This window comes from Colossoma macropomum, unplaced genomic scaffold (assembly GCF_904425465.1).
Source record: "Colossoma macropomum unplaced genomic scaffold, Colossoma_macropomum, whole genome shotgun sequence".
NCBI classification, from domain to species: Eukaryota; Metazoa; Chordata; class Actinopteri; order Characiformes; family Serrasalmidae; genus Colossoma; species Colossoma macropomum.
In genome coordinates, this window is record NW_023494794.1 from 18176747 (window position 1) to 18192997 (window position 16251).

At 39.4% G+C, this 16251-nt stretch overlaps 1 protein-coding gene across 1 annotated transcript; it reads right to left on the minus strand.

The window, feature by feature from the left end:
- Nucleotides 1–2786: 2786 nt before the first annotated feature.
- Nucleotides 2787–13612, minus strand: ftr83 (finTRIM family, member 83). The gene is given in 8 exon segments (XM_036580446.1): nucleotides 2787–3723; nucleotides 7549–7635; nucleotides 8167–8223; nucleotides 8404–8521; nucleotides 8523–8564; nucleotides 9956–10189; nucleotides 11454–11549; nucleotides 13037–13612. Coding segments are annotated over 8 exon segments (1737 nt in total). The 3' UTR covers nucleotides 2787–3196.
- Between the last annotated feature and the right edge of the window lie 2639 nt (nucleotides 13613–16251).

Sequence of the window (16251 nt, forward strand, 5' to 3'; positions counted from 1 at the left end):
TTCACATTACCGACAGAGCCCCCTCAAGAGCGCAACGAAATACAGATACATGCATTTGTTGTAGGTAATATTTTTGTATTTTATTTAGTTAATGCTCTAGTAGTTTATTTGGTATTACTTGATAAAAGAACATTTAGCATTTTAATTAAATACGTTTTTTAGCATATTATCTTAAGGTAAGGTAGCGAAATAAATATAAAAGGGCGGCCTAAATTTATGTGAGTGGATAAATAATAAAAAGAGGATTGTAATGGTCTGGATTTAGAGCCCCCTCGTGTTATTTTGACAGCGCTGTGTCGAATCTCAATTGGCCCCTTACTCCCTATGTAGTGCGCAATGTAAGTCATGAAATAGCGACTTTTGCACCAAAATATTGTATTATATATCTGATTAAAAGTCATTTGGGTTTCAGCATTAGACCACACAACCCCCTCGTTTAACATTAAGTGCACTATCTGAGTGTAGAAACAGTAATTTAACGACTTCCCTGATGCATTATATAGGGAGTAGGGAGCTATTTGAGATTCAGCCCTGGATTCGGTTTGCGTTCCCCGCTTGTCTGCTCTTTCTACTCTCGCCGTGTCTGAGACCACGCGACCACTAGATGGCGCACTTGTTCTGTGATTAAAAGGGAACTCCACCCATTTTTTAAAAATTTCTGCATTATTAAATCGTTGAGATATACACCGCCGTTCAGAGTGGTTTAATGTGAAATGCTCCGTTCTAGAGAAGTCAGAATTGTTCACGGTGGTGTTGATAGGAACCAGACGTCTGAAGCGTTTATGCATCACAAAACATTATTACACTAAATCGTGACAAAAACGTTGTCTGATGTCTGAGACATTGTTTTATGATAATTCTTTAAAACAATACATGTAGTTTTAAAAATCCATTAATGAAGGACAGGCACATGCAAGGCAGTGTGAGCAGAGGTGTGGCCAAGGAGCACGGCCACCCTTCTGGTCAACACAGTTATGGAAAGAGACATTCCACCATCTGTCAGCCAACATAAAAAAAAAACAAAAAACAAAAAACATTAACTACACTTTATAGTGAAAATCTGCCTTTGGGGTAGTTAACAATCAGTTATAAGAGTCTGATGATGCTACATTTAAAGGGGAATTTCACCTTTTTTTTAAATCAGAGAGTCAGAATTGTTCACAGTGGTGGTGATAGGAACCAGACTTCTGAATACCTCACCCCATATTTTCCATATTTACCACTATTTTACCACAATCGACTTCACATATATAAAAAAATCAGAAGACAACTGTAGGTTCACTGATGGGTTTGGATAGTAAACAAAATAGCTATTTCTGAGTTGTAGACATCAGGACTCCTGGTTCCTCTCACCACCACTGCAGAGAAGTCTAAGCTGGCAAGTTTATCTACAGTGAATCATTTTACATCAAACTACTCTGAATGACTTTGTTTACATCTCAGTGACTGAATTATACAGATATTTTTAAAAAATTGGTGGAAATCCCCCTTAATAATTGGCGTATCTTGCTGTTATCAGGTGAGTCAGTGTGCACTGGGTCCCTTCAGCATTGCTGCTCTGTAAGCTACATTAAGGAGGCTATGTGAGGGTAAGATGTGTTAACTATCAAAATGTAGCCGGTTATAATCGTTCATCATGCTAACTAACCATTATTTTGCAGGTGAATAAATGCATGTGTTGTAGGTTACCTTAAGCAGAGCTGTCTGGCCAGGTTTCTGGTCATTACATTCATGTATAACCTGATGTGAAGGCAGCCTAAATGAATCACTTCTATGGCCTGTCTACATGAAATGTTTCTCTTAATGTTGCCCTGAATGTTTCTCTTAATGTGCCCTGAAAAAAAGATGCACACTTCAGTTCATTTACTTGATGCACATACATCATGTCCCCATGAATGACTAAAATACGTTACTTCAACACAATTTTGTCTTGCAGTTTACTTTCAGCAATAGTTGATGTGATATTTGATTCACATGGAAATGATGGACAGGTTAATTATGTTTAGAGAAAACAAATGCATCTCTTTTTATGTTATTTTAATATAGTAATGCTTATTTTGTTCCTAGCAGTGACCCAGACCAATGAAATCTCTGGGTCATCTCACTACCCCATTCTAAAAATTCGAGCTACGCCCCTGGTTGTGAGGCAACTAGTGCCCAAAGAAAACAATCTTTTGAATTTACCACTTGTTTACCATTATCAATATTACATTTAAAACTCGTATAGACTTACAGGTTCAGTGGTTGTTTTAAATGAAATGGCTGTATTTGAGTTGCAGACAGAATGACCCCTGGTTCCGATCACCATCACTGTAAAGAAAATCTGAAATTTCCCTATAATGCTCAACTTCAGACCAAAGCGCTGGAATTTCTGCATAATTTCTGTAAAATTCCAACCATTTTTAGACCAATGTTTTATTAGCACTTACCACTGATTCACGGTTGTCCAGTGGGTTGTACCATCACCTCATAGCAAGACATGCCTGGGTTCGATTCCCCGGCTAGGAGACCAGGGTCCTTTCTGTGTGGAGTTTGCATGTTCTCACCGTGTCTGCATGGGTTTTCTCCAACAGACATTTAGGACGATTGGAGATACTAAATCGCCCCTAGGTGTATGTCTGTGTATCTGCCCTGTGATGAACTGGCGACCAGTCCAGGGTGTTTCCCGCCTTCTGCCCAATGAACGCTGGGATAGGTTCCAGCACCCACTGAGAACCCAGGAGGATAAGTGACTTAGAAGATGAATGAATGATGAATGATGGTTGACAAATAATGGGCCATTTCAGATTCAAATATAAACTTTATTGATTTTTTCATACGTAAACACAAAATTCTGAATATATAGATACTGTACATTCTGATCATTAGCTCTCTTCATGTTCACAAAAACACAGTGTTACTTAGTATGCAAATTATGATTACACTTGGGACAGACATATACAGACAGATATACATTGCATCTGAAAATATACTAAAAGTAAACCAGTGTTCATATCATCACAATACAGGTACTTCAACCAGATATCATACTGTAAATAACTTCACATACAGGGATTTTGTATAAATGAGGGATTTTGTTTAAAATTAGTTTCTACAAAACTTTTTAAATTCTGTATTGGAATAATTTCATATGCCTCCTAATTATCAAAAAATAAAATATACCCTTGAACAACTCTAGCACCAAAACACAACAGTTCTACAGCTGGCAAATAGTGATGGCCGACTCGTACCACACCCAGAAGCCAGGATAGACTGGCTCACTGAAAGAGGCTTTGAACTGGTGGATAAGTGACATGGACTCAGAGGCGTTGTAGAAGGAGAGAGTGCCGCCATCATAGTCCAGGAAAACCCCAATGCGGGAAGAGTAGGGAGCATTGACCTCCACCTGGTCTTTGCTGTGGCGGGCTGAGTAGCTGGAGTCGGAGCAGAAGAGGCTCCAGGATTTGCGGTTGTAGCCAATTCTGGCTGAGTCCCCATAGCCTGTCCTCTTGATGCCTTTGTAGGTGATGCCTATGGAGGCTCCCTCCCCGCTCCACTCCACCTCCCAGTAGTAGGCCCCACCAGACAGGGCCTCTTTGCACAAAACTTGTGGGAGGCAATCAAATCTTTGGGCGCTGTCACTGTAGGATTGAGGATCTCTCTTCAGGGCTGCTTTCCTGTTGCCTCGGGACAGGTACAGCTGTCTGTATGCTGTGTTCGGGTCTAGAGTTAGCTGACAGGCATCTATTGGATAGAGCAGAGGAAATCAGAGCTAGAGTTATTCACTGTTTCACTTTTCAAAATTGATTACCACTGACAATCATTTCAATATTTTTCATGCAATTAGTAAAAGTAGCTTAAGCATCTGGCCTTTGGCTTCTATTGCAATTGTGTAGGTGTGTCTTGAGTCAACAGGTTCTATGTTCTTTTACCAACTACAGGTAAACGCATTGAACTGGAGCATTTTTTAAGGAATGCTTTGAAATATTCTGTGCTACTACGGAACGTAAATGCAAGTTAGAAGAAAGTGCAGTTATCAGAGTGAGAAATTGAAGTGTGGAATCTTACAGGTTAAGGGGTTAATATCATATGATAGTGGCGAGCATGACTTTGTGCTAAAAGATGCCCAGCAAATTATCTTGATCCATATACAAACCTTGAGTGACTTTAGAGCTTTGGAAGTAATTTTAGAGTTCTAAAAAGACTTAAAGGGCCCATATCAAATACTGTTTGTACATTTACTTCTTCTATGTGTGATAGAATGTGTCATAATTAATTTTTGCCTGACCATTTTCTAACCTCTAAAAAGGCTGTGCCTTTGAGAATGATATATGTCCTGTGTTCTGACTGGCTGCGCAGAATTGTGTCTCATTTAAAAAGCATGTCAGGCCGAAACACTCCTTATAACTTCATTGTGTAAGGGCGGGGCTAAACTGAGCCTGAATAGGCGGATATGTAAAAGCATTGGTTCTTGGTTCCTGTGACATCACAAAAAGCTATTTTTTCGCAGTTTAGTTTTCACATATGGGCTGCATAAACTAGGAAGTGGATTGCGTGTTTCGAAATTTTAACAATTTTTACATGTTACATCAGAGTCTTTTATTTCAAAGCAGAGAGGAAAATTCCATGATATGGGCTCTTTAATGAAGAAGCATAAGTATTATACTTGCCAAAGCTCCATACAGGCATGGATGAAATGAAAACATGGGTTAAACAAACGCTGTGGCCACCATGTTATCCCCAAAATTTAACCACTGCTAAACAGCCAAGGTAACAGAACCAAAGATAACAGAACCTAAAGATGAAAAACGTCCTTGAAGTAGGAGTGCTGACCTGGGATCACTTTTGCTAATGGTTAGTGCTTTAAATGAGTACAGACATGGAGAAAGCTGATCCCTGGTCAGCACTGCTACAAGACCGTTAATGAGGTAAGGCCCAGCATGCCGGTGTAGTCTAGAGTCTGCCCACCTCATCGGCTCTCAGAGCTGGTTGGACATTAGGAGGTGGTGGCTGCCAGAGGAACCACGTGACCGTCTCTGATCTAGAGGGCCGAGAGTGGCAATACACACTTCAGACTGACTGCACACCCTTGGCAGCTACATTGGAATTCACTGGAAATGAGTTGTACTACATTTGCTATATTTACTTCATATGTCAAGGTTTATGAATGTATATAATTTTCTTCCTACCCTAAATATAGAAGATCGCCAAACTATGTTTCATTTCTGAAGTTTGCTTTTTCAGTTTTGCTCTGGAGCTGCAATGCTAATCAAGCTAACTGCAAGCTAATACCACACAAATTAGCATGTCTAAATCATCATACATTTGCCTCAAACCATGTTGAATTGTTACGTAATCTGAAATAGACTTACCTATGTGGTTTCTGACACTGTATGACATTATACACTGTATGTCTATTATTTATTAAAAATGGACAAAAGTATAGGAAGTTTTACACTTCTTGATAGCTTTGCTGGAATCTCTGCTAGAAAAAACCCGCATAGACCAGCATATGTTGGGTCTTGGATGCTGGTATGCTGAACAGCAGCAATGGAAATTATTTGGCTGATCGTCAGCATAACCAACATATGTTGTGTTTTGCATGCTAGTATTCTGGTCAACCAGCATGATCATGCTGGGTGGCCAGCTGAAGCAGCATAAGCCTGCTTACTCTGAACTGTTTCTTTCAGCAGGGGTAACAAATGTAGTTGACACTGTCAGTAGTCGACACTGTCAAAATGTGATCCAAAATTTTCACAGGGTCAACTTGTAGAACCGTAAATGTGAAAAGTTGGCGCTGAAAAAAGCTGCCATTGTACTAATGTTTATTCCATGGTACTATAGTACTATGCCTTCTCATTTAGCCTACCAACCTGATATTTAAGTCAGCGTTTCGTAGATATACACAATAAAATGGCCATTGAGAGTTACATGTACCTCATATTGTCATCTTACCCAATAATGTGTCTTACTACTTTGCTGCTTTGTTATTTTTGCACAGACATGACTGAGAAGTCTAAAGTACCTTAGTGCAGTTGATTTTGATAGCTGAACACATTTCCACATCATAATAATATACAAAGACTGCTTCTCGTCTAACGTTAAACAGTTAGCTCTAGCATTAGCTCATGTACTGCTTTAGCCCACAGTGGCTGAGAGATTTCGATTTACTTTTGAATGACTATAATTAAAAAATCATGTTTATAAAAGCCTCCTCTGTCTGCTTCCTTTGTGTTACTATTTGTTGTACAGCCATGTTGGATAGATGACTGACAAAGTAATGCTACAACAATTCTTTTTTTCCATTTTTGTCTATTTTTATAGATAATAGCTTGTCATACAATGTCTGAAACCTCACTAGCAAGTCTATTTTATAAACTTTTATTTTTAAAGATTAGTTAACAATTAGTTTGCAGTTTGTGAAAGTGGTCCTGAAGCTTTCAGTACTTGTTAGCTACGTTAGCCTTGTAGCTTAGTACAAAACTACAGAAACAAACCTCAGAATTCAAACATGTATTGGCTGATTGACTATATTTGGGGTAAGGGGAAAATGTTTCATAGCTGGCAAACCACCATGGTTTGGTTTACCACTATTAACAGTATTTTGTAGTGTATTCAAGCCATGAAGCAAGTGAGGAGATGAGCTTACGGCTCCACCCTCCTCAGCACTAATCAGGGCGCTACTCCAAATGCACACAATAGATGAAACACTCAATTTCTCTTTTGTGGCCCAGGCTTTATTGTACTTTTCAGCTGGACAGGAACAACAAGCGTTTCGGGCTAAATGGTTCCAGCTGGAGAATAACAACAAACAATTCACCAAAACATCCTCACACGGGGACACAGGCGCTCAGCCGAAATGTTTGTTGTGCCTCACCCGGCGAGATGCATAATAAACACCCAGCTGAATGAAGAACAAGCATGCAGTTTGCTAAGTTTGATCCAGGGGGTAAAGAGGTGTCTGGGGGTTTGGAGAATGATGCCATTGCTAGTAAATTTTTTTGCCCAAGTTCTTGGAACATCCTCCCTTCTCTTGACAAGCCCTACGCCCACTCACCTAACAGAACGAGCCAGTTTTTTCAGTCTACTCACGCACAAATCCTGTATCTAAGGAATGTTGTGGGACCACTCCCACAACAGCCTGCCCTAGAATGGGCCAAAGGTCAGCATGTGTTTTAGAGTTTTGTATAATGTCTAATTAAGCAACAAATGTGTCCCATCATATCCCATTGCACAAATTAGAGAGCACTGATAAATACTACACTCCTCTGATTTCCACTAAACTGTTTTGATTAATCATGTCTAGGGAGAAGTATTAACCCCTTAAACGGCAGGTATAATATACAGTTATACATTTCATTTTAAGACTTATTATCCAGAAAGCGCTGTAAATTATTCAAAAGAGAAGATCTGACATGTGTACACATGGGTCTTTGCCGTTTAAAGAATTTGCCCTTGAACTTTATGACCTCAGTCTATATTCAAATAGACAGTCCACTAAAGTAATCACTGTTGTTGGCTTTTTGCATATATAAGTGCATTAAAAGACACTGAGGCACAAAAACTTACACTGGAGAAGTTCGTCCCGGCTGCGCGGTGCCAGGCTGCGGGGGGCAGAGTTTAGGCTTCGAGTCTTGTACACGTCAACTTCATCAGCTGGAGACACAGCAAAGATGGAGAGAGGGGCTTAATTCAGGCAAAACATGGTCATTTTTACCAAGAAATAATGATTACATGCCTTATAGACTTCTCAAAAGCAAAACTCTGGTAAATTCTGCCCTTGAAATTGATATCTGCTGCTGTAAACTGCAAAAGCCACTTGGGAAATAGAAGGAACTCTAGGTACTTTCTGTTAAAAAAAAAAGAAAAGAACTTCTGCGCTATGCAATTCACCCACAGAGATCAGAGTGACAGCCGATAGAGCAAACTTATCTACTGGACATGATCTGTACATAGTTTCACGTCATGATTGTAAGATCTTGTGTTTCTCACATGCTTTCTTTAAAGGAGCCTAATACATATTCATTAACATGGTATTAATGCAAATGCAAACAGTTGTTAGTGACCAGCCAAAAAAACCTCTTGGACACTGGTGTTGACTTTTGACAAATACCATTCCAGCACTCCAGCCAATCTTCACAAAGAAAACAGCAGGAAGTCTAACGTTTCCCAGTTTAATTAACTTACACTTCATGGTCTTCCTCTTCTTTCGGTCGTCCAGCTGACAGAAGGGCATTTTGTTCACTGCAAGAGAATTTAGAGCCATCAGTGACAGTATATACGACTACATAAGAGGATTGCGCTATTCAAGAATAAACTACTAAACAGCAGTGCATGATAAAGCAGCATGATTTAAAATGATGAAATGAAACTGAATGAAAATAATAGGCCCTGTCCGATGTACACTGCAGTAAGTTTACTGACCTGTGGTGGCCACCTTGACCAGCTCCTCATTGCTGTACTCATTTAGATGCTGTTTCAGCTCCGAGACAGTCTTGGTGACGGAGCCAAAGGAAAAGTAGGGGTTCACACTGACCGAAGGGCAGCTCCTCAGCGTCTGTCTGAGCTAACAGCATGTGGTAACTCTGCAAAAGGAGAAACAATATGATTTCTTTCAATACAATATGATTGATTTCACTTGACTTTTATAGAGTAGATATGTTTCTTTAATATAGTTATATACACTGACTTCCCACTTTATTTGGTACGTTACATCTACCTTGTATGTATACTGATTGTTCATTTTATGAAGTCCACTTACACTGTATACAAGTGTATATACACTGACTGGCCACTTCATTAAAACCACCTCCTTGTCTCTACACTCATTGTCCATTTTATCAGCTCCACTTACCCACTTTACGGACTGTTGTCCATCTATTTCTCTGCATAATTTGTTACTTCCCTTTTACCCTGTTCAATGGTGCAAACCAACACAGGACCACCACAGAGCAGGTATTATTTGGGTGGTGGATCATTCTCAGCACTGCAGGAACACTGACGTGGTGGTGGCATGTTAGTGTGTGTTTTGCTGGTACGAGTGGATCAGACACAGCAGTGCTGCAGGTGGTTTTAAAACACCTCAGTGTCACTGCTGGACTGAGAATAGTCCACCAGTCAAACATATCCAGCCAACAGTGTCCTGTGACCACTGATGAAGGACTAGAGGATGACCAACACAAACTGTGCAGATGAGCTACTGTCTCTGACTTTCCATCTACAAGGTGGACCAACAAGGTAGGAGTGTCTAACAGAGTGGACAGTGAGTGGACACAGTGTTTAAAAACTGGTCCCAACCACTGAAGAACAGGAAAAAGGGAATTAACAAAGTATGCAGAGAAATAGATTGACTACAGTCTGTGATTGTAGAACTACAAAGTGCAACTGCATGGTAAATGGACCTGATAAAATGGTCAGTAAGCATAGATTCAAAGAAGTGTACTGGCCAATCAGTGTATATATTTATGTGTATGTATGGTAGAAGAACCAGAGCAGTTCGGATTTATCGAATTCACAGTTATCGAATTCCATCCCCAGATGTGCTTAATCAGCCAAAATATGTTTGGTGTCCAGAGTTATGAGGCTAATGTATCTAACATATTCACTAATTAGCATCATGCAGGCTTCAATGCTGTATCATCACACACTTGCCTCAAACCACACTAAGTTGTTAAGTACTCCCAAGTATGTGTTTTTGATGCGTTCGCTACATTAGCTTCGTAGCTCCAGATCCAAACTAAAGAAGCACCAATTAGGGCACAAAACATGTCTTGATCAACTACATTAGGGGGAAATTGTGTAGATTTTATTTTATTTTTAGCTAAATTATTCTTTTAACTTTTAGTATTTTAGCTGCCTTACTAAATTAGGAACACATGACTATGCGCACTGAAACAGAAGGGTCTAGCACTCTGTCTGGCTAATCACGCTGACTTTGCTCAGTGCCTTTCCTGCATTTCCAGCTAGGCCTGTTCACCTGGATGAAGTGGATGTGGTCCTCAGTGCGCGAAAGGTGGGTCAGCTCGTTGTCTCGCCTCTTCAGGTCAGCGATCTCCTGGCCCAGGCGCTCCATGTGGCCCTCAGCTGTGTTCAGTGCCATCTTCTTGTTGGACGAGATCAGCTTGGCCATTTCCTGCTGCATCCTCTCGATGCTGTGCAGCATGTCTCCAAAAAGCTTTTCACACTCCTGCAATGCTCGCTGCGCTGAACTCTGCAGAAAAAAGTGCTCCATTTAATCCTCTTTAACTTGCAATTCTATCCAACTATATTCTGTGTTTTCCAGTATTTTCTGAACTCTTTTGTCATGTTCAGTTTATTCAGTATATTATAGCCTGTCATGTTAAGACCTATTCTGTTCTATTATATTATATTCTTAGTTGTCTGTTATATTTTGGACTCTTCTGTTCTTATTTATTACTTATTCTTCTGGTCTTATTTTATAATGACATGTTGAATTCTGTTCTATTCAATTCTGTTCTGAACTGTTTTACTCCAGTACTTTATACTATGAGCTCATTTGTCCTTTTCAAGTTCATTTAGTATATCATGATCTTGTCTATTCTATTCTATTCTATTCTATTCAGAATTATTATACTGCATTGTATTATATTATGAACTATTCTATTCTATTCTATTCTATTCTATTCAGAATTATTCTACTGCATTGTATTATATTATGAACTATTCTATTCTATTCTATTCTATTCTACTCTATTCTATTCAGAATTATTCTACTGCATTGTATATTGGTAACCATTCTATTCTATTCTATTCTATTCTATTCTTTTCTATTCTATTCTATTCTATTCTATTCTGAATTATTCCATTGCATTGTATTATAATATAAACCATTCTATTCTATTCTAGACCTGTCCAGGGTGTATCCTGCCTTCCGCCCAATGACAGCTGGGATAGGCTCCAGCACCCCACCGTGACCCAGAAGGATAAGCTGTTTGGACAATGTGTGTGTGTCTATTCTATTCTATTCTATTCTATTCTATTCTGAATTATTCTATTGCATTTTGCCATATTATGAACAATACTATTCTATTTCGATTCTATTCTACTCTTTTCTCCTGTACGCACTCAATCTTTTGATCATTTGTGTTTTATAAAGTGCTCCTAAGAGATTGTGCTAAATGTCCATTAAAAAGGAAACCCAAGTCCTGTAGTTTACACAGTTAAATAAAAATGCAGTATTTTATATACTACAATGCTTGATCAATGCCTAAATTCTATTTAACATGCAAACAGTTTTTGTTTTTCCTGCAATGCATTGTGGTCTAATGTGAGGACTTTCAGGTATATGTCCCTGCTTCCCAAACATTACTAATGCAACAGTGGCATGGAGGTGGTTTAATGATGATCTACCACCTGTTTTATGAATCCTGGTGTTTCATGATTATGAGATTAGACCTTCAAGACTGAACTTCTTTTTTTATCATTGCCTCATTCACATCGCATCATCCTCTCACCTTCAGTGCATCCACAGCTTGCTTCAGCTCCTCCATCTGTTTCACTCTGTCATGGATCTTCTCCTGAATCTCAGCCTGCGTGGCACCCAGACGTTGCTAAGAAGAAGCAAAACACTATCAGTATGTAATTTGTATTGTTTATAAATGACTTACGTCTTTTTAACAACCTCTTTCACACTTTGCACACTTACTTTTTGTAAAGCGCCATATTTTCCACATTTTTCACAGTGCCTAAAATCCAAAATCCGATTTTAGGCATAGTTTTTGAGTGAAAAAGAGACCATGGGGCCAACTGAAATGATTGCGCAACACTCAGTTTGTGAAAGAACAATAAAGAACGTTTGCCATCACAAAAAGTACACTCCTTCCCTCAGCAGTAATACAGCACAAACGGCTTCTTTATGCCTTGGCCAGGTGGAGATCACACGCTGATGTGTTTGTTTTAGGGGTTTGGCAAATAGCAATAGATACTGTCCATTCATCTTTGATGACAGGCTGGGGGTAGATCATTTCTCTTAAATTTGACTAATTTCTTCCCTGAGTGGCTCCTACACACCAACATATCTACAGTAACGAGGACAAAACACCAATTTTAAGGGTAGATTTGAAATGGAAGTTTCATTTCCATAAGCTTCTGCAGAGTCAAAGGCAATGTGAACAATCATGATTTAAGTCAGGGGGTATCCATCCAGTTCTATAGGGCCTTAGTCCAGTACAGTTTACAGAGGTTTTTCATGCAGTAGCCAATTTAATTCGACCAGGTTTCAGTTAGTGCATAATCAAAAATGTGTTCTTTCAGAGCTATTGCTGCAAGTTTTGACAAGTTTTCCCTTTTAAACTAATGCTAAATTGAAGCACAGAGGTCAGTTGTTGTCAGAACATGTTTTTCTGTATTTATTTCAAATGATATGACATTGTTTTGCTATTTTATGTTAACTGAGGTACACATATGCTTTTCTTCTGCTTTAGCTTACTTTAGTGAAATCGCTTGTGTCAACAAATGATGTCTGATTTGGCCAGAGCAAACATATTTTTATAATATATATTCCTGTAAAAATGTATGTATGTAATATATGTGATTTGTCAATACATTTTGAAGCCTACCTACCTTCTTCATTTGTATATTGTTTAGTCTTTTTCCACCATAAACATTGGCCCCCCAAGACACTCTGCCTTAGAGTAACTTGCTAGCCATGCTAGAAGGGCACAGCCATAACCTACCCAGCTATAGACAGTAAAAGAGCTGAAGCCGGTGAACTTCTGAACTGCTAATCCTATCAATCAGATGTTTGAGCCTAAAAACCTCAATTACACAATATAAACAACACTGGATCTACCATAATGGTGTGATGTTTCACACACACAGACAATAAATATCATTTAAATGAATAACACACTCTAAATTTGCATACTGTAACAGTTTTGAATTGTGCGCTGTCTTAGAATGCAGCTACACAAGAAGAGATCTGTAGCCAGGGCATAATTATGTCAATTAACTTTAAATCAAAACAGCCACTTAAACTGAAAGGTGAACACGGCCACATGACGCAACTCTCTCTCCGGACACATGAAAGTTATCCTACCTGCATGTCGGCGCGCTCCTGCTCAGCTGACACCATGTCATGGCCCTTGTGCTCCTTGACGGTGCACAGCACGCAGATGCACATCTGGTCGGTTCGGCAGTAGAGCTCCAGACCCTTCTGGTGCTGCGGGCAGATTTGGCGGTCCAGGTGGCCGATCTCGTCCACCAGCTTGTGCCTCTTGAAGGTGGCTGACTCATAGTGGGGCTTCAGGTGCTTCTCGCAGTATGAGGCCAGACACATCAGGCACGATTTGACAGCTTTGAGCTTCTTGCCGATGCAGATGTCGCAGGCCACGTCCCTGGGGCCTGCGTAGTTGTAGTCAGGTGACGGAGGGGCTGGTGGGGACGGTTCCGAGTGTCTGAGGCTGGAGGAGCTGCGGGATGACTGCAAGCGGCGCGGGTTAGGCCTCTTGTTGTAGGTGACCCGGCACTGAGGACACAGGTATTGACCTGTGTGGTCGGCATGATCCCAGTAGGTCTTGAGGCAGATGGAGCAGAAGATGTGTCCACAAGGGATGGACACGGGGTCCCTTAGGTCCTCCTTACAGAGGTAGCAGATGTCCTGGTCCAGTGACATGAGTGGAGCAAGAGGAAAGCCAGTGGAGAGGAGTTACGGAGGAGATTGTGATCTGACGGGAGTGTTTGAGAGACTGTGTGTTTAAGCAACTTCGGGCAAAGTGAGACTCAGGCGCCACTGCAGCAAGTTATATACAGTAAACAGGCGGGCAAAGAGGGAGGACAAACTGGTTGAGCAGAAACTAGTAAGCAGGCAGGGGAGTGGCTGAGAGACACAGGTGAGTGGAGCAAGAGAGCCTGAGAGAGATAGAAAGATATATATATATATAGAGAGAGAGAGAGAGTAAAGGCCAGTCATCAATCAATCAGCACTCTGTGAACCGGGAAGGTGAGAAGAATGAATGAAATGTGTGATCTCAGGACAAAATTTTGTTTTGACAGTTGTCACGCTGAATGTGAAGTATGTGTTTCCGTCAGCATTGCACTATTTCAATAAGCACAAACCTCTAAGTTTGCATCATCAGTGTCATTATGACAGTTTCATAACCAAACCAGCATAACAACAATGGACATTAGCTTGTGACTAAAAATTTGACACCAAAAGTTACACTGCCTAGTGTCCATTCATGTGAAGCTACTGATGAAATCTGAGTATGAAATCTATAGTATATGAGTATATTGGTGCCAAATAGTATCTTAATAGTATAAGGAATCTTTTTGTTTGACAGTTTACATACTGCTCTAACCAAAAAAAAAAGATTTTCCCTCTTTGGTAAGCATTTTAACCCTTGTGTGGTGTTGATGTTTTTGTTACTCAGTGGGTCTTTTTTAAATCAATACAGCCATAACAATTTATGTAAAAATACCAGATGTTTAGAATATCACAAGTGGCCAGTATAGGGTTCTTCTTTAACAGTTGTAGCCAGTCAGCAGGCTGTCCATGTTGTCCATCCTCACACACACACACACACACATATACAAACACATGCACACAGACACACACACTAACAGCAGGCCATGTAGGACGAAAACAGAGTGAAGGGACACAGCACCTCCACACTTTTACTCCCCGCTGGTTCACCCCAACACCACATGTGTAATATAAATGTGTAGGGGCTGTACAGTGTGAAGTCACTGAAAATGTGTTATTTTATATGTTCTTTTCAGAAAATGAGTAAAGACCAAGGAGTCTAGGGTTGAAATAATAATAAATTACATAATTTTTTCTTTTGGTAAACATTGAAAATTGTCCCACAGACCCAACACCACACATGGGTTAAATGTTTGTCCCAAAAACACTCAGAAGCCCAACCCCATCATACTTAATGTGTGACAGGGGGGGACCATAATGGGGTGGAATATTGTAGACGACACTGGCTGCTGCACTCCCTTTTATCAAGGTTAAACTTTATAATGTCTAATTTACTTACAGTAAACTACATAACTTCCCTGTGAATATTGCAAAAATGTAATTAATCCCTTAACAATCCAGGTTTATGTCATACAAAAGCTTATTATTCAGTAACTACAGGGGCTTCAATGCAAAGTAATAGAGCTTGTCTTCGATTAGAGAAGTATGTAATAAAACTTTGGGCCCACTGTCTTGTTAAGGGGTTAAAAAACTTGCTTTTGTGTGATGGGGTGGACATGTTCTGCTTGATGTAACCTGCTAAGGATTCAAGAAAACAAGTTATCAAAATTGAACAAAGACCAGCTTTTGAACTCAGCTCCCTTAAATATTTAAATGATGTCATTTCTCTTCATTATGTTACTTAAAGTGCATTGTTCAAACTTTCTACATAATTTAATGGTCAAGATATAAACAAAGTCATTCAGAGTGGTTTGATGTAAAGTAGGTCTTTGTAGAGAAATGTACCAAGTCTGAATTGCTCACAGTAGTGGTGACAGGAACCAGACGTCTAAAGCACTTAACATCTCTAAAAGCTCCCTCACAAAATGTTATTACACAAAATGTTTAGGAATGCACTGCCTGATACCTGAGACAGTATTTTAAGATAACGTTTTGGCCTAAAATGTATTTTAATCCATTCAATTTATTCCATTCATGGTGGAGGGGTACATGCAGGGTGTTGTACGGCAATATAATCCCCCCAAAAACTTATTTTTACAGGTTTATGACTATTTTACCATCATCAACATTACACATAAAAACTTAAAATATACTTAAAAGATTAGAGTGTAGGTTCACTGGTTATTATGGACAGTAAACAAATGGCTATATTTGTGTTGTGACCCCTGGTTCCTGTCAGCACCACTGTGAAGAAATCTGAGTCTGCAATTTCTCTACAATAATCCATTTCACATCAAACCACTCTGAAGGACATTATTTACATCTCAACCATTGAATTATGCAGAGATTTTGACAAATCTCTGGAAATGCCATTAATGTGACAGTACATCATTATTGTGGATAAACAAGCTTCTGAAGAGGTGGAAAGTATGGCCAGAGTTTTATGTTAATTGAAATTTGATGTTTAGTAATATTTAAGATGGAACGTCAATGGTTGTGTAAACAGATGTGTAACAATGCATGTATTCTTAGTACATTTATAAATAAAAACATTTTTTTTCATTTGCAATGAATTGCATTTACTTTTTTTATATACTGTTTTAATGATGAACTTTGACATAACAAATTTAATCTTGCAACATTTTTTAGCAATTTTTTACACATTGCAT